This window comes from Ranitomeya imitator, chromosome 5, assembly GCF_032444005.1.
Source record: "Ranitomeya imitator isolate aRanImi1 chromosome 5, aRanImi1.pri, whole genome shotgun sequence".
Classification (NCBI taxonomy): Eukaryota; Metazoa; Chordata; class Amphibia; order Anura; family Dendrobatidae; genus Ranitomeya; species Ranitomeya imitator.
In genome coordinates, this window is record NC_091286.1 from 435,869,047 (window position 1) to 435,892,048 (window position 23,002).

Sequence of the window (23,002 nt, forward strand, 5' to 3'; positions counted from 1 at the left end):
GTCCTAAAAGCGCTGATTTTGAACAACGAAGCCTGCCGGTTACCCGCGCTGAGTCCAGGGGCCGCCGGAGAGGTAAATATATCAATATTTTTTATTTTAATTCTTTATTTTACACATCTCTATGTATCCGATACCGATACCCGATACCACAAAAGTATCGGATCTCGGTATCGGAATTCCGATACCGCAAGTATCGGCCGATACCCGATACTTGCGGTATCGGAATGCTCAACACTAGTGATAAGCGGTGTTGCCTTTATGCCAAACATATCATTTAGCATTGTTGCCAAAAAGTTCGATTTTGGTTTCATCTGACCAGAGCACCTTCTTCCACATGTTTGGTGCGTCTCCCAGGTGGCTTGTTGCAAAGTTTAAACAGTACTTTTTATGGATATCTTTGATAAATGGCTTTCTTCTTGCCACTCTTCCATAAAGGTCAGATTTGTGCGGTGTACGACTGATTGTTGTCCTATGGACAGACTGTCCCACCCCAGCTGTAGATCTACGCAGTTCATCCAGAGTCATCATATGCCTCTTGACTGCATATCTGATCAGTCTTCTCCTTGTTTGAGATGAAAGTTTAGAGGGACGGCCGGGTCTTGGTAGATTTATTGCACGCGCCAATTTTCAGTTTTTGAATTTCCACAAGAATTAAAAATAACCAATAAATTTTGTTCAACTTCACAATTGTGTTCCACTTGTTGTTGATTCTCCACAAAAAAATTACATTTGGTATCTTTTTATGTTTGAAGCATGATATGTGGGAAAAGGTGGAAAAGTTACATGGAGCCGAATACTTTCACAAGGCACTGCATTTACTTCTCTTTTCATATTTTATTGAAAAATAATGAAGCCAATGACCTTATAAATCAAGATAGTTGCTTAGTTGGTAATCTTTATAAAGTAGAATTGATTCATCATCACAAAAACCCCTCAATAACCAGAGCACAAAAACTGACAATAATCAGTAAACACGCATAAGAAAATCCAGTATACTGTGCTAGTATTAAAAATTACAACTTCTATAGAATAAAACTAAACAAAGTTTATATATCAATATAACAAAAATCACAACAATCCAAAGTCAATTCATATAACCATTAAGGTCACTACTTGGTTTAAATGGGGAGATATACCAACATCTACCCGACCTACTGCCCATATGTACAGTATATACAGTCATACAATCCTAACTCTAAATCCCATGAAGTATCCTGTCTACGATGTCAATTGTATTCACATGAGTTTAAATCAAAATAGAATTATTATTAGCACTTACATGAGGAGTGGTCTGCTGTGTGTGGTTTTCCCCAAGCGCCACAACGTGCGTTTCGTCCCTTCATCAGGAGGCGAACCAAGTAGTGACCTTAATGGTTATATGAATTGACTTTGGATTGTTGCGATTTTTGTTATATTGATATATAAGCTTTGTTTAGTTTTATTCAATAAAAGTTGTAATTTTTAAGACTAGCACAGTATACTGGATTTTCTCATGCGTGTCTAAAGTAAAATTGATGCTCAGACATTACTTTGTAGTTGTCTATCTTCATAGTTAATAAGAGCAGTAATGTTGAGTTTTAATGTTTGATAAAATAGATACAAGAAAATTAAAGTATTACTTGGAATCTTATCACACAGAAAATAGACACTTGCAAAATAAAATAAGATTTGAGCTTTGATCATATATACTATCGAAAATACCTTACCTCCATAGCAGTGTATAATGTGTCAATATCAGCAAAAATGACAAACAGATAAGCCACAATTTGGATTATAATCAAAACTGACAGCACGTCTGAAAAAAAAAAAATTAGGGCTATCAATATGTGTATATAAAAAAATTGGAAGCTGTGTCTTTCAAGTAATAACTGATAAATATTAATACAGTCTGACATAAGACACAATTCATCAAGACTTTCATGGTTCCTTGATGAGTGAGCAGGGTGGAGTGTGAGGCTCCTGATTAAGGCCGGAGTCACACTACAGCGAGATACGGCCGAGTCTCACAGGTTAAAACCAAGCTCTGACACTGGTACTCCGGAGTGGAGCGTGCGGCTCCATGTATTGCTATGCAGCCGCACGCTCCACTCTGGTGTGCCGGTGCCAGAGCTTGGTTTTAACCTGCGAGACTCGGCCGTATCTCGCTGTGTGTGATCCCGGCCTTATTAAGAGTTACACGCCTCTTAATGAAGTAGGTGAGATGAGCGACTCACCACTAATCTTACTCCAATGCCAGCTAGAGTAAGATTTGTTGCGCAGTGAACACGGCCGCTCATCATGAATTTGACGAACATGGTTTGCCACACCCCGTCACACCTCAGCTCAGGCTGGTAGAGCCCCAGTGGTAATATTTAATTTGCATCCATATATAACAAGCTTTGCTTGGAAATATATGCCAGTGCAAGGCAGCAAGGCAGTCGACTCTCAGCAGAGAGGGAAGTCTGGACGTTACCGCACACTGATCTAGCACACTGATGAAGGTCCAGTACAGACTGAAACGTTTGTAACTACTCTATGTAAATAAACCCCCCCTTTTTGCATCACAATTCATTGAAGTGTGCTAGTTGTCTACCTCCTGCATGTGAGGTCAGACGGTCACAGCTCACTGTGCCTGCCCCAGCCAGTACTAAACAGCGCAGGTGCCGGATTTCATAGCAAAACAGCACGGAGGGGGCGGAGCCCGGTGCCCCAGAAGATATGAGTGACGGCAGTGTGGCGTTTCCAGCAGGGGGGTTAAGACCTGCCTCCAGGTCTAAAGAAAGGTATTTTGGCAAAATTATAAATAGCTTTATATTGGCAATAGCTGCAAAAAAACTAAAAGAGCCACCTTGTTAGAATGCAGCATTACTGCTGCACAAGGTAGCTCTTTTAGTTTATAACGGCTGGAGGGGGTGACAGAGGCCCTTTAAGGCTGGACTGGAGAGGTGGAAGAGTGTTAGCAGGGGGACCACAGAAAAGGATGTTGCAGTAGTCGAGGTGGGAGATTTTAATTGATTGAGGGTTGAGGAAAGGACAGCTTCTAGAGATATTTTTGAGTTGGAGGTAACAGGAGGTGTTAAGAGCTTGGATGTGCGGTTTAAAGGACAGGGCAGAGTCAAGGGTTTCTATGAGGCAGCAGACTTCTGTACGGAGGAAAGCGTGATATCATTAATGGTGATAGGTAGATCTTGTAAGGAAGATCTGTGAGATGGAGGAAAGATGATGAGTTCAGATTTATCCACATTGAGTTTGAGGAAGCGGGAGGAGAAGAAGGAGGATATGGCTGATAGACACACCGGAAATCTGGACAGCAGAGATCTGATGTCTGGGCCAGAGAGGTAGATCTGAGTGTCATTAGCATACAGGTGGTACTGGAATCCATGGGACTTTATGAGTTGTCCCAGGCCAAGTGTATAGATTGAGAAGAGTAAGGGTCCTAGAACAGAGCCTTGGGGGAGTCCAACAAAGAGAGAGAGTGGGATGAGGTAGTGTGGAAGTGGGAGACGCTGAATGTGCAGTTGGAAAGGTACGAGGAAATCCAGTATAGGGCAAGGTCTTTGATGCCAAAGGAGGAGAGGATCTGTAGTAGGAGGCAGTGGTCAACTGTGTCAAAAGCAGAGGACAGGTCTAGAAGGAGGAGTATAGACCATTGACCATTAGCTTAAAGGTACCATCACACTAGACGATATCGCTAGCGATCCGTGACGTTGCAGCATCCTGGCTAGCGATATCGTCCAGTGTGACACGCAGCAGCGATCAGGCCCCTGCTGTGATATCGCTGGTCGGGGAAGAAAGGCCAGAATTTTATTTCGTCGTTGGCTCTCCCGCTGACATCGCTGAATCGGCGTGTGTGACACCGATTCAGCGATGTCTTCGCTGGTAACCAGGGTAAACATCGGGTTACAAAGCGCAGGGCCGCGCTTAGTAACCCGATGTTTACCCTGGTTACCATTGTTAAAGTAAAAAAACAACCACTACATACTTACCTACCGCTGTCTATCCTCGGCGCTCTGCTTCTCTGCTCTGGCTGTGAGCGCCGGGCAGCCGGAAAGCACAGCGGTGACGTCACCGCTCTGCTTTCTGGCTGCTGTGCTCACAGCCAGAGCAGAGAAGTAGAGCGCCGGGGACAGACAGCGGTAGGTAAGTATGTAGTGTTTGTTTTTTTACTTTAACAATGGTAACCAGGGTAAACATCGGGTTACTAAGCGCGGCCCTGCGCTTAGTAACCTGATGTTTACCCTGGTTACCGGCATCGTTGGTCGCTGGAGAGCGGTCTGTGTGACAGCTCTCCAGCGACCAAACAGCGACGCTGCAGCGATCCGGATCGTTGTCGGTATCGCTGCAGCGTTGCTAAGTGTGACGGTACCTTTAGCTGTAAGTAGGTTGTTAGTAATTAGTGGTCAAGGCTGTCTCAGTGGAGTGATGGGGTGGAAACCAGATTGTAGATTGTCAAAGAGCAAGTTAGATGAGAGGTGGGAGGAAAGTTCAGCATGGATGTGTTGCTCCAGGAGTCCGGAAGTAAAAGGGAGCAGCAATATTGGGCGTTAGCTGAACATAGCGGTTGGGTCTAGGGTTGGCTTTTTAAGGATAGGCATGATTGTGGCATGTTTTAAAGCAGAAGGGAAGGCACCAGAAGTTAAAGATAGGTTGAAGAGATGGGTTAGGGATGGCATTAGTGTGGTGGGGAGGTTGGGGAGGAGGTGGGATAGAATGGTGTCTAGTGTACAAGTGGTGAGGTGAGATTTAGAGAGGAGACAATTACGCTCCCCTTCAGTGATGTTGGACAGGGAAGTTATGAAGTTTGAGAATTGGTCTGGTATACAAAGGGGGTGTGGAGGTTGAACAATAAAGACTTGCCTTGTTTGGTAGATCTTATTTTTGAAGTATCTGGCAAAGTCCTCAGCAAAGATGTGGGAGGTTGGAGAGGGCAGTGGTGGGTGGAGGAGGTAGTTAAAAGTTTTGAATAACTGAACCTGAAGACCCACCTCTTCTGACAAGCCTACAACCTACAGTAACCACCGATCAACCAAACCACTTCACAACCAGCTCTACCCTCACCCATCCTTTGTAGATTGTGAGCCCTTGCGGGCAGGGTCCTCTTTCCTCCTGTACCCAGTTGTGACTTGTATTATTCAAGATTATTGTTCTTGTTTTTATTATATATACCCCTCCTCATATGTAAAGCGCCATGGAATAAATGGCGCTATAATAATAAATAATAATAATAATAATAATAATAACAACTGGGGTTGGAGGATAGGGAGGATGCAAGGGTTGTGAAGTAGGCCTGCTTAGTAGAGGTGTGAGCAGATTTGAAAGCGAACATTGACTGTTTAAATGCATTGAAATCATTTTGCGAACTTATTTTCTTCCAATGCCACTCTGCAACCCTGGATGCTTGACGGAGTTGTTAGTGATGTTGTGCCAGGGTTGTCTATTGATTCGTTGCACTCTGCCTTGAACAAGCGGGGTGACCGTGTCAATAGCTGATGCGAGAATGGCATTGCAGATAGCAGAGGCACTGTCTGTGTCGTGGAGTGAGGAGATGGATGCCAGTGGTAGGATATAGTCAGAGAGTGTGTTGTTGTGTAGGTGTGCGAGGTTTCTGGGTGGATGCGCATGTTGCTGGACATGGGTGACAGGTGAGGAGGACAGGGATGAGAAAGTGAGTAGATGGTGGTCGGATAGAGGGAGAGGGGAAGTGGTGACGTTAGAGAGCAGAGACAGGTGAAGACCAGGTCCGTCTGTGTGGGTGGTTGTGGTGGACCACTGAGTAAGTTCAAAAGATAAAGTAAGGGACAGAAGTTTGGAGGCTGTTGACTGAAGGGTATCAGTGGGGATGTTGAAATCACCCATGATGATAGAGGGAATGTCAGTGGAAAGAAAGTGAAGAAGCCAGCTAGAGAATTGGTCAATAAAGGCAGTGGCCAGGCCCGGAGGTCAGTATATGACTGCCACTTGGAGGTTGGAGGGAGAGTAGATGCGGCAGAGTGGGCTTCAAAAGAGGGGAGGATAAGGAACAGTAGAGGTGGGATTGGGTTAAAGGTGCAGGTAGTGGAAAGGAGAAGACCCACATCTCCATCATGTCTGTTGCCGGAGGTGTGTGGGTGAAGTGGAGGCCGCCATAACACAGTGCAGCAGGGGAGGCCATGTCGGAGGGTGTCAGCCATGTTTCTGTGAGGCCGAGGAAGGCAAGATTGCAAGAGAGAAAGAGGTCGTGAATCACATGAAGCTTATTGCAGATGGAGCAGGTATTTCAGAGTGCTCCAGAGAGAGGGAGCAGGGGGGTGGGCTTCAGGGGCATGGGTTTTACGTTGGAAAGATTGCAATAGATCATATTAGATAGACAGCGGTAGGAGGGGGTAGTAATGGGAGGTATGAGCTGTGGGGGTCCAGGATTTGGAGATATGTCACCAGCAGTGAGGAGAAGCAGAGAGAGGGAGAGCAGGTGGGAGAAAGAGAGTGGCCAGCTTGTTTTATGTTTTATTAGGAGAGAACTGAGGTTGAGGAGCAGGTCAGCAGAGGAGGTCAGGTGGGTAGGTAAGAGGAAAGGGGAGATGATTATTTGGTTAGAGGATCCTGACTCCTGCTGTGACAAACAGCCATTGAAAGAACTGCAGCTTCTCGATACTTAGCTGCTGTGATGCCTTGCTGCAGGGGGCGCATGCCAGGCCCCACACTGCATGCACCCCTTAGGATGCTCATAGATTTATAGGACTGAGTAAAGGATCAGGTGAAAGGGAATGTGGCAGCTGGTTTTGGATAAGTTAGCAGCTGTCCAACACACCAGGGGAGGTTAGATGATCAAAGGCACTGGACCTGGCTACATCTATGTGCTATAATACCTTGCACCAGATAACATCTCCTGTGACCCCAGCATGGATACACAGAAGTGAGTACAATGCAACAAATTAATTTAGCAAAGATTCAGCAGGCATATTAAAAGGAATGTTGCAGGATGGTAAACAGCAGATGACAGCAAACAGAGGTTGTAACAGTAGTAAAACATTAACCCTTGCCAACTTGCAGTCAAAGTTACTATATATAAAAATTAGTGTTAAGTCACTAAGCTATGATTTTACATTTCGTGTAGTTAAGGGAAAAAAATGTATTGAAATCGTCCATTATGTATTATTTTACATTAAATAAAGTATTAAATACTTTAAAAAGATAATATCTTAATATGCTCATAATAATTGGGGTATTTTATTTTAAAAGTTTCTATCTTGCAGTCAGGGTACAAGTTTCTGTGTTCTTGAACACAACATAATTAAAAATTGCTTTTAAACCTCTTCTGTAGTAGTAATTAGACCATGGAAAGATTGCATCAACTTTATAGCCCTTTCAACTGTATCATTCACTGCTTTACGGGACAATACTATATTTTTGGGTTCGAAAAATGAGGCATTTGTTTCCCATTAAGAATGATCCTTTTGGAGTAAACTATCATTATTCTTAAAATGAGAGAACAAACCTTTGCCCTATATTTATATAAAATCATTCAAGGTTTCAAGAACCTAGAATATAAGACATATTTTCAGTTGTTTCACACTTTTTTGTTAACCCTGCTGTTCTGTTCGCATTTGCTATACACTTGCACTGTTCCCGGGTCAATATGACCTGACCTATTAATTCTTGATTTTTAGCTACTCTAAGTCTTTTATTTGGATATGTTTTCATTATTATACTGTATGTGAACATGGTTGATCATAAACAAATGAAAAATTTAAATTCAAACTTAATAATTTATTTTTTTTTCATAAAAAGGTTACACAGGCTTTTTACAATTATCTTTGATTGTTGGCATTCTGCACACAAATAACAAAGAAGCTTTACATGAAATTTAACTTTTTGAAAACAATATTTATAAATCAACAAATGAAAAATCATAAAAGCTTCAACCTTTTCAGAAAGAAAAAAGAAAAACTGAACATGTTCATGCGTTTTTACACTGAACACAATAATAAGACACATGTCCTTTACACAGATATTTTGAACATCCAGCACATGTCAGATTAGTCTTATTGTCACCGGAAGATGGACAGAAGCTACATCTCTTCCTTTTTTTGCTGGTAGCTGTGCTGCTGGTAGCCGTGCTGCTGGAGGCCGTGGATGTGGGGTCTCTTTCTTGAGCATGCTGGACACTTTTTACAATGGCTGTTGCTTCTTCACTTCTGGGGGTCACTTTTCTGCTCTCAATATGTGGCCTAACCAGGGATTTGCCCAATTCCTCAAGAAATAATCTTCTTTTATGCAGCTTATTCCGGTTCCAATCGGGGTCGATTTCTCTCCATAAGACAAATGCATTGTATGCAGAAACGTCCAGTATGTTATAAAATAAAATCATTGGCCACCGATTGGTTTTGCTTTTGCATGTATATGTTGATATTACTTGGTCTAAAGTATCAACTGTTCCCTTTGTGGCATTACAATCCAAAATAATGTCAGGCATTCTGTCTTCTCTATCACTTATGGCATTGTCATGGTGCATTGTGCTCATTAGAATTACCTGCCTGGTTTTTTTTGGAACATAAGAAACAACAGTTGTATTTCCAGAAAAAAAAGTAGAACTGTACACCTCTCTCTTGCTAAGGATACCTTGCGGTAGTTCAGATTTGTTTTTTCTTATAGTACCCAGCATGGTAAGTTGTTTTTTCTTCAACATCTGGCCTAGTTGATAGGATGTAAAAAAGTTGTCACATGTGACATTGTGTCCTTTTAGTCCATGAGTCAAATCGAGAACAACACGCAAACCCTGATTTTTTTCAGTTCTTTCACCAGGGGTTTTTCCTGTATACACTTGAACGTTTAGAGCATATGAACTTTTGCTGTCGCAAAGAGTCCAGATCTTGATGCCGTATTTTGCAGGCTTACTTGATATATATTATCTGAATGGGCACCTTCCTCGGAAGAACAGTGAAACCACCACCATTTTGAGATGAAGTACACATAAAAAAACATAACTTTTGCGGTCAGAAATAATCAGAGACCTGTAGAACAGTGTAAAATGCTATCGGGTCATATTGACCCGAACAGTACAAGTGCAACAATCAGCGTGTAGCAAAAAGTAAACAAAAAAAAAACAAAAACAAAAAAAATATGTAGAGCTAAACTGGCTTCGTCAGGGGCCATAACTGCAGTGTTGTAGTATGGGTTATAAGTACCTTTCTTAATCATGGTGTTGGGAGTCAGCTGGGCACTCGGAGACCGACGGCATGATCTGACAGGAAGGGGCATGTAATAAGCTCACATTTAGCAGGGCTGCCTTGTCTTTCTGGGCCAGTCTGAACTGAGAGCTGAGTAGCGATATCTTCAGAGAGTAAAGTACTCTCATCAATCAATGAGCTTGGTGCATGGCACCTGGAGGTCTTATTTTCAGGTTATGTCTCTCAATGTCTCCACCTAAGAATATAGTGGAGAGTTCTACTAACTCTTGTAAGGCGTTGATTGCTATATTTTCTTTTAGTTTGGCTCAATAGAACTCTAGCAGTGAGTCGATCTCAGAATAGTTTAAATGCATTTCCACGTTTTTTTTTCAGCTTTCTATCTAATTGGCATCAATGTTTTCCAAGTTTCTTTTAACTTTTTGAAAATTTGAATCTCTAGGCCTGTCGTAACTTGATGAATTTTGATGTCAAACACACTTTTCAATAGAAGCTCATAGACGTGATGGTGGCAGATGAAAAGTAGCAAATACCTATTACATTTTTTATGTAAAAGCATACAAACACTGTTGCTACTATCTGTATTTGTGGCTGTAGTATCACTACGGAGGATCTGCACTTTATCTTTGAAGTTCCAATTGGTGATCACATTCCAAGCAGCTTGTGCCTGCTCTTTGCCACTAGAATCAAATCAATATTGGCACACAAATAAGTTGTTCTTTATTTCCAAACTAAATTAAATTACTATAGGAAGACGTTCTTCTTTGAAATTTCAGACATTCAGAGCTGGTAACCTTTTTCTATCCCAATGAACAGTAACAACTTCTGGTACCTTATTTTGAAAATCAATGTTTATTGCTGCTGTGTGCTCCTTTTGTTTTTCTGTGCGGATTCATTGGATGGATGACTTGCTTACAGGAAAATCTTCAACATTATGTCCAAGTGCCTCGATTGTAGCTTGAAGAATAAAAATACTTATACTTAACTGACACCGATCTAAAGCTGCTACTGTTACTAATTTCAGAGTAACAAAATCTTTTCTTGTATCGCAAGAGTCTTAGATTGTGAGCTCTTCGTAGAAGTTGACAACTGCTCTTGTGAACTTTCAATATTATCAGCTGAACTGTAAGATGAATCGTCAGATAATTTTGTAATATTATATTCTGCCGAAGAAGTTGATGCTATAGAGAAATATTTTATCCACCGATTTTTCTTTTCAGTTGCCCTTGTCTCTTGCATTCCTCCTTTTCATCAAGTTTTCTATCCACTCTAGCGAAGTTACCAGGCTGGCTTGGCTCTCTCCAATGCTGCAAAAAGAGCTTGTTGTCTTCCATTTTTACTAACTGAACTTGCATCAGTGTGTGCAATGTCAAATAGATTATCCAAGATGCTTGAGAATTCTTCTCTACGACGCTCAAATACATCTTGTGTTTTCTTTCCTTTTTCTGCAGTCTCCATTCGAACTTGATGCAAATTCACTAGCTTTTTACACAGTTGGGTAAAGATTTTGTCGGTATTCTTGCCTTTTCCCAAAATTTTGTTTTAACTGAAATTAACTTCACTATCAATAAAAAATAAATGTATTTTTTATTGAGATTTTATGTAATATGCCAACACATAGTAGCAAGTATTTGTAAAGTGTAAAAAAATGATACATAGTTTTCTAAATATTTTAAAAATAGAAATAGAAATCTAAAAATTGTGATGTACATTTGTCTTCAGACTCTCTAAGTCTGATACCTCTAAAAAAATTCTGAGTGGCCAATTGCCTCCAGAAGTCACATGATTAGTAAATTGAATTCACCTGTTTGTAATTTATCCTCAGTAAAACTACAGCTGTTCTGCAAATGCCTCAGAGATTGTTTAAGAACATTGGGGATTAAGCAGCATCATAAAAGTCAAGGAACACAACAAACAGGTCAGGGTTCAAGTTGTGAAGTAGAGTAAAGCAGGGTCAGTTTATAAAAAATGTTCCTAGGTGTGAACATCTCATGGAGCGCTATTCAATCCATCATGCAAAAATGGAAGGAGTATGGCACAAATGCAAACCTACAGTGACATGGTCAGCCTTCAAAACTGACATCCCAAGCAAGGAGAGCTATAACTAGAGAACCTGGACTCTAATCTGAGCTACTGTTAACCTGCGATTTCTGAGGCTGGTGACTTGGATAAACATTCTCAGAAGCAGAGGTGACTCTTGGTCTTGCTTTCCTGGGGCAGTCCTCATGTGAGCCAGTTTCTTTGTAGTGCTTGATGGCTTTTGCCACTGCACTTGGGGACACTTTCAAAGTTTTCCCAATTTTTCAGACTGACTGTAAGGACTGGCGGAATGCACCGAGTTAATATAGATGCATTCGCAGCCCAGGGTCTACTGTACAGGAGAGAACCTGCTGCTAGAAGATGATGGCACTATATAGCGGTATAAGTCGCACTTAAGAGAACACGCTGTGCCCTGTTAGCGTCACAAAGGAACACAGCTAACTGCTGAGCTGATGGCAGGTAGTGGTCACGCACAGAGAGAAGCACACAAACACTCCTCTCTGGTGGAACCGGAATTCTAGTGGCTATTAGCCAGCCCTGAATACATACATACAAACTCCTCACCGGAGGTGCCGGTATTGTAGGGGCTTATTTCAGCCAAACCCTATCCACATACAGGCATGACCACAAATAGCAAGCTCATAACATAAAGTGATACTAGCGCATGGCCGTGCGGCCATGCAAACCCTTTATAGCTGCAGCTGCAGCAGCTTCAGGACCTTCCTAGAGGACCAATGGAAGCTGCTAATATACCAGAGCAACTTCAGGACCTTCCTAGAGGACCAATGGGAGCTGCAGCAGTACCTGAGCATGTGACCCCTGACCTCTAATGAGAGGTCTTACCTTGGGCATGCTCAGAAGGGAAAAAGCAGGACTTTGTCCCAGAGACGTCTGCTCGCCGCTGACCAGTACTGGCTACAATGGCTGAGCCTGGAAAGGCAGCAGAAACCATCCACACAGTATCAGGCTGAGCTAGATGTTGGGGCCGACGTCTCCACTGAGCAGGCTCCACTGCGGCTGGAGAAGAATGGGAGACTGCAGTGGAGATGGTTCGAGATTCCCCCTGTGCAGAGGTGGGAACTTGACCCCTAACACTGACCTTCATTTCTTAAAGTAATGATGGCCACCCGTTTTTCTTTACTTAGCTTCTTTTTTCTTGCCATAATACAAATTCTAACAGTCTATTCAGTAGGACTATCAGCTGTGTATCCACCAGACTTCTGCACAACACAACTGATGGTCCCAACCCTATTTATAAGGCAAGAAATCCCACTTATCATCCTGACAGGGCACTATATAATTGTCTATGGGTCACTTCCGTCTGTCTGCCTTTCTGTCTGTCAGTCACGGATATTCATTGGTCGCGGCCTCTGTCTGTCATGGAAATCCAAGTCGCTGATTGGTCGTGGCAAAATGCCCACGACCATTGCCATGACCAATCAAAGATGGGCTCAGTCTGGCAGCAACATGGACGCTCCTTCCTCCCCGCAGTCAGTGCCTGCTCCATACTCCCCTCCAGTCAGCGCTCACACAGGGTTAATGGCAGCGCTAATGGACCGCCTTATGCCGCGGTGTAACACACTCCATTAACGCTGCTATTAACCCTGTGTGACCAACTTTTTTACTATTGATGCTGCCTAGGCAGCATCAATAGTAAAAAGATCTAATCTAATGTTAAAAATAATGAAAAAAACAAAAAATCATCATATACTACCCTTCCGGCGCCTTTCCCGCTCTTCGCGACGCTCCGGTGACCGGTCCATGCATTGCGATCTCGCGAGATGATGACATATCGGTCTCGTGAGACTGCTACGTCATCATCTCGCGAGACCGCAATGCACTCTTGAGACGGAATCGCGCGAGGAGCGTTGGTAAACACTTCCTGGATCCAGGGGCCAACGGAAGGTGAGTATATAACTATTTTTTATTTTAATTATTTTTTTTCAACACGGATATGATGCCCACATTGCTATATACTACATGGGCTGTGCAATATACTACGCAGGCTGGGTAATATACTTCTCGGGCTGTGCAATATACTACGCGCGCTGGGCAATATACTATGTGGGCTGTGCAATATACGGCAGTATACTACGTGTCTGTGCTGTATACTACGTGGCTCTGTGCTGTATACTACGTGGCTGGGCAATCCACTACGTAGCTGGGCAATATACAATGTGGCTGGGCAATATACTACGTGGCTGGGCAATATACTGTGTGGCTGGGCAATATACTACGTGGCTGGGCAATATACTACGTGACTGGGCAATATAGTACATGACTAGGCAATATACTACGTGACTGGGCAATATACTACGTGACTGGGCAATTGTTGTGAATTCTGCTCTTGGGTTCCCTCCAGTGGTTGTAGGTGGGAATGCAGTTGTCTCTGAGTCACAGTCCTGGCCAGATGTATCTGCTAATTGCTGTTCTGACTGGGATATTTAAGTGTGCTGGATTCATTAGCCCTTTCCAGTTGTCAATGTTTCCTGAAAAGAGAGTATCCTCTCACCATTTTAACGGAAGCGGAACACAGGGTTAATAAATTGTCGCAAGGTGCACTCCTAAAGACTCGCAAAAAAATTAAAGGATCATCACAAAAAGAACTAAGATTCACTTTCGCGTTTACGCATAGCGAGATGGATAATGCAATTTATTCTGCGATCAGAAAAAACTGGCATGTGTTACAAAAAGACAGGGATCTGTCTAAACTCACGTCGTTAAAACCACAATTTGCGTACAAACGCACCAGAAATATCGGAGATATCCTGGTCCACAATAGACTGCTATCTGAAAGTCAAAATTGGTTAGAATTGTCCTGACCCAAAGGAAACCATAAATGCGGTAACTGTAATTATTGTCACCTTCATCTAACATCAAATCCGTTGCGCATAGGTTCCATAACACACACCGTTCGTGATTTTATTTATTGTCGGAGCAAATACGTGGTCTACATCATTTTTTGTCCATGTCTTTTCTTTTATATCAGGAAAACTATCCGCCCTTTAATCACTAGATTCCGGGAACACCATAGATCAATTGTAACTGGAAAAGGTTCCCTGCGATTAATTGAACATGTGAAAAACAAACATGGGGCTAATCCGGATGTCCTGCGTTTCGCCGGCCTGGAAATTGTAAAAACCCCCCACCAAGGTGGAGATTGCAATAAGGTTTTGCTACAACATGAAGCCAGGTGGATCCTGGATACTAATGCCCAAGGCCCCATTGGGCTCAATGATAAACTTGATATGGCGGTTTTTTTATAAAATGATTTTTTTTTTTTTTTTTTATAAAATGATTTTTTCTGATAGTAATACATGTACAGCCTATAGATATTGTTAAATTACCGACATTATGCCTTTGTACGCATTTCTATATGCAAATTGAACATTTTTTAACTCTTCACACAATTGTATGTTCTGCTCACGTGGTTGTCCATTCCCTTAAAAGGAAGTGGCATGTGTATTTTGCACCTGGACCCGTTGAAGCGCCTTGCGCGAAACGGCCGTAGTCCTTACCGGTTCCCCGCACCCTCTCCTGTTCACGTCCTGCCGCCTCTCCATATGTACCTGATTGCTGTTTGTAGCAAATAAAGGACTTCATCACAGCATCTCCAGGGGTGAGTGCCATACTTTCTTTTCTGATATACTGTCAGTGAAGCCTTGGGTCCTCTGTGGATTGTTCTGTGAGCACCACCCCGAGCTGTTTTTTCTGGACAGTGTTGCAGCCGCCGCTGCCGCCGCTTTTTCATACACCTGTGAAGAGTTGTGGTTCTAGTGCCGCACGGCTACCATTCTTTGGTTTGGTTCTGTTTCCTTGTAAGTATTGGATCTCTGCCTGGCCTCTCCTGCTTAACTGCCAGTTCAGCAAAGATAAGTGTCTGTTTCTTTTTCTGGAGCACATATGCTGTGTGCTTATTTTCGGTGCTGATCTTTTGTTTCTATTTGTCCAGCTTAGACTGTGTCAGTTGTTTTTCTCAGTCTGGTTGGATTCTCTGGAGTTGCAGATATACTCTCCACATCTTTAGTTAGGTGGTGGAGTTTTGTATTTTCTGCTGTGGATATTTTTGTAGTATTTTTATGCTGACTACTTAGTATCCTGTCCTGTCCTTTTCTATTTAGCTAGAATTGGCCTCCTTTGCTAAGCCTGTTTTCTGCCTGTGTGTGTCTTTTCCTCTCCAACTCACAGTCATTATTTGTGGGGGGCTGCCTATTCTTTGGGGGTCTACTCTGAGGCAAGATAGTTTTCCTATTTCCATCTTTAGGGGTATTTAGTCCTCCGGCTGTGTCGAGGTGTCTAGGTTTTGTTAGGCACACCCCACGGCTACTTCTAGTTGCGGTGATAAGATCAGGGTTTGCGGTCAGTATAGTTACCACTTACTCCAGTGAAGGTTTTCATGCTGCTCCAAGGCCACCTAATCATAACAGGCAATATACTATGTGGCTGGGCAATATACTATGTGGCTGGGCAATATACTACGTAGCTGGGCAATATACTACGTTACTGGGCAATATACTACGTGGCTGGGCAATATACTATGTGGCTGGGCAAAATAGTACGTGACTGGGCAATATAGTACATGACTGGGCAATCTACTATGTGGCTGGGCAATATACTACATGGCTGGGCAATATACTACGTGGCTGGGCAATATACTACGTGGGCTGTGCAATATGCTACGTGGACATGCATATTCTAGAATACCCGATGCATTAGAATCAGGCCACCATCTAGTATATATATATATATATATATATATATATATATATATATACATACATACAGAGAGAGAGAGAGAGAGAGAAATCGCTGAATTTTTATGTTGACAAGTTCCCCTTAAAGATATATATATATTTGGTATATATTTCAACTTACAATTAGTATACAGAGGCTGCCGGAATGGCTTTCCTTTGGCAAACACAATTTCTTCAATAATTAGATGAAAACCAGTTATAGGGAACATTGTTGTTGTTAAGAAGTTCTCTGCATGTCTATGTCCTCTCACAGTAACATTCACTGTGCTATGGTTGAATGGAAGGCATGCACTGTGGATGAGAAAAACAGCAATTATGATACTTCTGTGTTGTCAAGTGACTTTATTAATCTAGTTTAAGGCTGTTTTCTGCATTACTCCCAGTAAAAAAGGGGTTGTCCACTACTTGGACAGCCCCTTCTCATTCCTGATGTTTGGTCCATTTAAAATGAAAACATCAATACTCACCTCTGGTGCCGACACCCTTCCATTGATGTCTGCACTTGAGTTCCTGAGGCTCATGTAGGTTGTCGAATCATGTAAGTCCTGTAGACAAACGCTGGCATCACTGTCCCCACCTTCAGAAAAAACGATCCTCAAAGAGAAGTCAAAGAGTAGCTGCAGCCCTGACTTCCTGTTAACGTAAAATACATCTGATAGAGAAGACAGTGATGCCAGCGCCGACTGAACACAGGGCTCAAATGATATAACATACTGGAGTATAGGTGCTTTAATTTTAACAGGGACAAACATTAGGAAAGAAGTGCTTCCAAAGACATACTGATAGGGAATTTAGATTGTGAGCCCCAGCGATGATAATGTGTGCAAACAGTAAAGCGCTGCAGAATATGTTAGCGCTATATAAAAATAAAGATTATTATTAAAAGATTATCTAGTATTTGCCAAGCTGTCATGTGCTTGATAGTGCAGCAAACACCACTTCTGATCAGCGATAAAATCATCAACGCCGGTCACACAGCCACAGCTCCCACGCTGTCAAAAGACAGCGTGAACGCATAGCTGTGATCAGAGAGATAAATAATTTAGATAAAAACAGCGTGGAGTCCCCTTCATTTTTGACAGCTGGGGGCTTGTATTCTTAGGCTGGTAAAGGGCCATGGATATTGGTCCCCCCAGCCTAAGAATATCTATTAGATGCACCAATTCTGACGCTTTGACCAGCTCTTCCTACTTGCTCTGTTCTGATGGCAAGTGGGGTTCATATTTGTGAGGTTAATGTCATCTTTATATTGTCCGGTGATATCAAGCCCACAGATTAGTAATCGAGAGGTGTCTATAAGACACCTATCCATTACTAATCCTATAGTTGTGTTGTAAATAAATACACAGCAAGTATAAAGTCCTTTATTTGAAATAAAACAAAACACAATTTTCCATTTTTATTTAAAAATAGCAAACACAGTTATACTCAATTAAAACCTTATTTAACCAAAGCCCTCACCTTCTGTACTAAAAAAAAAAAAAAGATTTTCACTGTGGTAAATTTGAACTGCGGCGAAATAACCTCTGCACCATGAGACTTTTTATCTCTGTGCTAGCGGTGATCTACCTGAGGCCACTGCAGTTTACTGGCTTGGCTGGAAATGCAGCCTTAGACTCAATGGTCACTGATTCTGCGCATGCAGAAACTCATTTCCCAGTGGTTCTCAGCTAGCTAAGATGCGACCGTCCAGGCTAAAAACTGTTTATCCTCCTGACATAGATTACGGCATTTGACAGAACGATGGACAGGTGAGGGATATTGTTGTTTTTGTTTTATTACAGGAGAATGGGGATTCAATGGAATGGGTAATAGGTGAGTATAACTGTGTTTATTATTTTTAAATAAAAAAGTAAAAGTGTGTTTTGTTTTATTTCAAATAAAGGATTTTATTCTGACTCTTTATTTACCATACAACTACAGGATTAGTAATGGATAAGTGTCTTATAGATGCCTCTCCATTAATAATCTGTGGGCTTGGTGTCAGCAGACAAATCAAAGGTGACATCAACCCCACAAATATGAACCTAACTTGCCATCGCTAAAACGGAAGTGGGAAGAGCCAGGCAAAGCACCAGAAATGGTGCATCTAATAGATGCGCCTTTCTTGGGCTGCAGCAGGTTGCTATTTTTAGGCTGGTGGAGCAATAGTCTGAGAATATCAACCCATAGCTGTCTGTTTTAGCTTGGCTGGTTATCAAAAATGGGGGGTACTCACGCTGTTTTTTTAAATTATTGATTTAAATAACTAAAAAAAATCAGAGTGGAGACCCCTCTATTTTTGATAACCAGCCTTGCTGAAGCTGACTGCTGTGAGTTGTAGCTCCAGCTTCGAGTTTTGCCTGGCTGATTATTAAAAATACAGAGGAACCCACACTGTATTGTTTTGGCAATTATTTATTTACAGCGCGGGCACTGGCTGATGAATACCCCCATCAGCTGCCACCTGCTATTGCTGGCATTAGTGGCACCAGGAGTAAGCTGATGGGAGCAGTAGTCCCATCAGCAGACACCAGTGACTGGAAGTTAATTTTTTACCGCAGATCACAGCTTGGGAACTGCGGCTGTCTGACCGGCAGTGATGATTTTATCGTTGATCAGAAGCAGTGTTTGCCACACTGTCATGCACATGACAGCACGACAAACACCCGGTGTTCAGGGGGCCGAACAGTAATACAGATTTACTGTTGAAGTTCTTGTTTGGTGTCCATGCCTGATCAGCATGTGTTTGGTATGGACACCGAATTTAACTGTTCGGATTCGCTCATCTCTAGTGGACAACACTTTTAAGATACAGCAGCGGCTCAAACCCTTCCTTTCACTAAGTATGTAACTTATGAAGGTAATTGATTGCACCAGAAATTTTTAAGGGTTTCATCACAAAAGGGGTGAATACATACGCACATACTAATTTTTAGTTATTTGATCCCATCAATTTCATTTATGTCTATTTTTTCTCACTTCACTTCATTAACTTAGACTATTTAGTGCTGATGCACACAAATTGGGTTACAAAAATATTTAAACACAGTTTGTAATGTAATAAAATAGCTTAAAAAAACCAAGGGGGTGTGATTAAACGTGAAGGCCACTGTATATATCCAATCCCGCAGCACTAAGTTATTTTCATGACTGTTATAAGCTTTTAACATCATGATGTGTTGCTATTAGTAATGAGAGAGCGTGCGCGGATAAGGTGTTATCCGAGCACAGCTAGTATGCTAATAGAGTATCTTTGGAGTGGTGGAATACTATGTTCAATTCGCTGTGGCTGCATGTCTTATGTTCAACAGCTATAACACATGCAAGGATTTCCTATCAAACAGGCAATCCCTGCATGTGTTGCGACATTCGAACAGCCACAAGGCATGCAGCCACAGCAAACTTAGTGTTTGAGCACGCCGAAGATACTCTAATAACACCTTATCCAAGCATGCTCACTCATCACTAGTTGCTATCTCTCCAAAGAAATGGGAAAAGGGGCTGCACAAAATCAACAAATGGTGATCAAGAGACCTATTATGTACATCCTTCTGCCACAAATGTGTGAAATTAGAGACCTTTGTCCCCCGACATCGCTCTCCTGCCCAGGTGTACTTCTCTGCCCTGTCGATGGCAGAACAAAGTTCTGCGGAGCACATATGCTGGGAAAGGTCAAAGAACCCCAGCACATGTGCAATACAGGGCAGAGAAATACACGTAGAAGGACCGAGATGTCACAGACACTGTGTGGATGACAAATGACGCATTATCCACATGAAGCAAGAAGAAGGATGGAATCACAAGAAGTGTTGCACTGGACCAAAAAGACCACCTCATACGTGAGTATAATAAAAGGTGTTTTCCTTGTATTGCAGGCTGGATTGGGAGCACATACTGTATATGGCATATATGGGATGCTGTCTATCAGGGCTGAAAGATCTCATTTCATATGAGATAAACCTGGCGACAGGTTCCCTCTAACCCTTCCTGCACTAGGATGTGAATTAACTTCCTAAGGCTGGCGTCACACTTACCATATGGAGAATTGGTCCAAGTCTCCCTGCCGAAAGTTGCACAAGTGTAATGTGAGTGTCATGCGAGTACAATTTACATCTGAGTGCAGTGCGATTGCTATCTGACGGCAATGCAATTTTAAGATGAGCTTTTACGTTCAGCAATTAATTTTCATATTTTTTTCAATTAAAATATTTGTCAAAGCACACACATACAGTATATATTAGAGAGATAGACAGACAGAAGAAAAGCCAGCAATTCATGTGCGCGTAAAATCACACTGACAGGTTAGAATAGAATAGATAGAATAGTTATATATACGTAGAATACATAGATATATAGATGTCGGTGACACACACACACATATATATTAGGGTTGAGCGACTTTAACTTTTTTAGGGCCGAGTCGGGTTTCGCGAAACCCGACTATCTCAAAAGTCGAGTCTAGTGAAATCGGCCAATTATCGCGAAAAGTCGGGGATCGACCGAAACACGAAACCCAATGCAAGTCAATGGGGAAGCATAGTCGGCAGTGAGTGGAGGCCAGGAAAAGACCTACAGTGCCCATTTTTATGGCAAAAACATCCATTCTTGGTACTGAAGCTTGTCAATCTTAATTTACCTTATAATAATAGTTAGGCAATGGACATTGGGGATCATTTGGCTAAAGTTGTGGGGAGTATGGCTGGTTAAAGTATTTAGTGGGCCCAGGAAACGTGGGCCACGTCACGGCAGTGGAGCAGGGAGAGGTAAGTATTTCAACTTTGCAAGTGCTGTGATCCTGAGCAAGCAGAGGTGGCCCAGTCGTTCACATTGGCACTGGCACAGGGCCCCTCAAAGTACGGCGGTGTGTTTGCACGGCGGGGGCGCCTCCCACCGGCAGCGACACTTTTGCGTACTATGAGGGGCCCTGTGCCAGTGACGTCGCCAACGAGTATTCCCCCCACCTGATGAAGGAACCTGCACTTTCATCTGCACCTTCCTCTTTGTCCCCGTGTAAGGTAGTATAGTATGCGGGAAGGGGAACCTCACTTTCAGCAGGGTCAGAATCTGGCTGTGTAGCGTGTAAGGGGAATGTAGCGGTCTGGGTCAATGTACCAGCAGAGTCATCTAGCACAGGCTGGGCAATGGACAAATAATAAAGTGGGCTAAATGCAGTTCAAAATTGGTAACAGGACTAACCAGGTGGCATTGCTTTGTTCAGTGGAGGACAACTGTAATGAGAGGCTGACAAAGTGAGTAGGCCCAAATCAGTAAGTAGGCTAAATGCAGTTCAAAATTGGTAACAGTAGTAAACCGGCGGCACTGCTTTGTTCAGTGGAGGAGAACAGCAAGGAGCGGCAGACACCGTTAGTAGGCCCCAACCAAACTGGTAGGCCAAATCCAGTGTTATATTAAAAATTACTTAATGAGAGCCTGAAGATCGAAGCTCAGGACAGGAAACCAGGAGAACAGCAAGAAGCGGCAGACACCGTTAGTAGGCCCCAACCAAACTAGTAGGCCAACAGCAGTGTTATCTTAACAACTACTTAATGAGAGCCTGAAGATCGAAGCTCAGGACAGGAAACCAGGAGAACAGCAAGGAGCGGTAGACTTCATTAGTAGGCCCTAACGCAACTAGTAGGCCAAATGCAGTGTTATATTAACAACTACTTAATGAGAGCCTGAATATCGAAGCTCAGGACAGGAAACCAGGAGAACACCTTGGAGTGGCAGACACCGTTAGTAGGCCCCAACCCAACTAGTAGCCCCACTGCATTTGTTCCATTTAACAACTATTTAACAAGAGCCTGAAGATAGAAGCTCAGGAAAGGCAACCAGGAGAACACCTTGGAGCGGCAGACACTGTTAGTAGGCCCCAACCAAACTAGTAGCCCCACTGCATTTGTTCCATTTAACAACTATTTAACAAGAGCCTGAAGATAGAAGCTCAGGAAAGGCAACCTGGAGAACACCTTGGAGCGGCAGACACTGTTAGTAGGCCACTACCAAACTAGTAGCCCCACTGTAGTTTTAAAATTCCGATAGGCTGAAAACCTGACAATTGCAGGTCATTTTTTTTAAGAGGACAGCTGTATTGAGTGGCGCAGACAGACACTGCTAGTAGGCCTTACACCACAAAGTTGGCTCGATGCAGGTTTAAGAGAGGCATGCCTTCCCTCAGGACGCAGGAGTGCTATCCCCCATCCACTTAGGGTATTAAGCCTACATGTCCACCAGCAAGACGCAGATGCGCCGCTGTTACCCCTCTACTTTACCCCTCTAAGGCTTTATCCAGAACTGGCAAATCCATTAAACCACATACAACTTACCAGCAATTTAAGGCTGATACGCTGGCACCTGCAAAAAAGGTTGTCTCCAGTGACATACCAACTCTCTATATAAATCGCATATGCAAACAGCAACAAGACGCTGATGCACCACTGCTATTCCTCAACAAGGTCACACTAAGAGAAAAATCAACTATTAGGCCATACTTGGTATCAAAGGGACTGTACCTGCCCCCTGACACTACAGGGACAACATCCTCTTTACCATAAGAGCCACTCATAAATCCTGGATTAAGTGCGACTTTAGAGTAAGACCCGGGAGGGTCAAAACGTCACATCAGATTGAGTCGCTTGTACCTACTATTTGATCTGTCACATTTGATTGATTTCTGTTTTTCACTTGAATAAATTAGCAAGTTTCAAAAAATCCTTTTGTTTCTAAGATATTCCACACAGGGAGTGCGGTGGATTTCAATAATACTGATACTAGACCTACGGTCTGTCTCACCAGCACCCCGATCTAAATTTAGAGTGCAGGCCAAATTATATATATATTTATAAAATAAAAAAAAGTTGGCTCTATGCACTTTTAAATAGGTTCCAGGGGTACACAGGCAGCATTGGTGTGGTCAGCGGAGGACTATTGGAAGGAGGGACCGCAGACAGACTTAGTAGGCCTAAAATAAAAAAATAGGCTCAATGCAGTTTCAATTATCTTGCAGGGGTACACAGGCAGCATTGGTGTGGTCAGCGGAGGACAATATTAAGGAGTGTCTGACACAGTTAGTACTCCAAAATA

At 42.6% G+C, this 23,002-nt stretch overlaps 1 protein-coding gene across 1 annotated transcript in view; it reads right to left on the bottom strand.

Annotated features, from left to right (window-relative positions):
- LOC138638116 (probable cation-transporting ATPase 13A4) overlaps positions 1-23,002 on the bottom strand; it is a 542,444-nt gene that overhangs the window by 47,026 nt on the left and 472,416 nt on the right. The window contains exons 27-28 of the mRNA XM_069727138.1: positions 16,059-16,228; positions 1,707-1,795 (exon numbers count right to left, since the gene is read on the bottom strand). Of these exons, the coding sequence (XP_069583239.1) occupies positions 1,707-1,795; positions 16,059-16,228 (259 nt within the window). The remainder of the gene's footprint in view (positions 1-1,706; positions 1,796-16,058; positions 16,229-23,002) is intronic.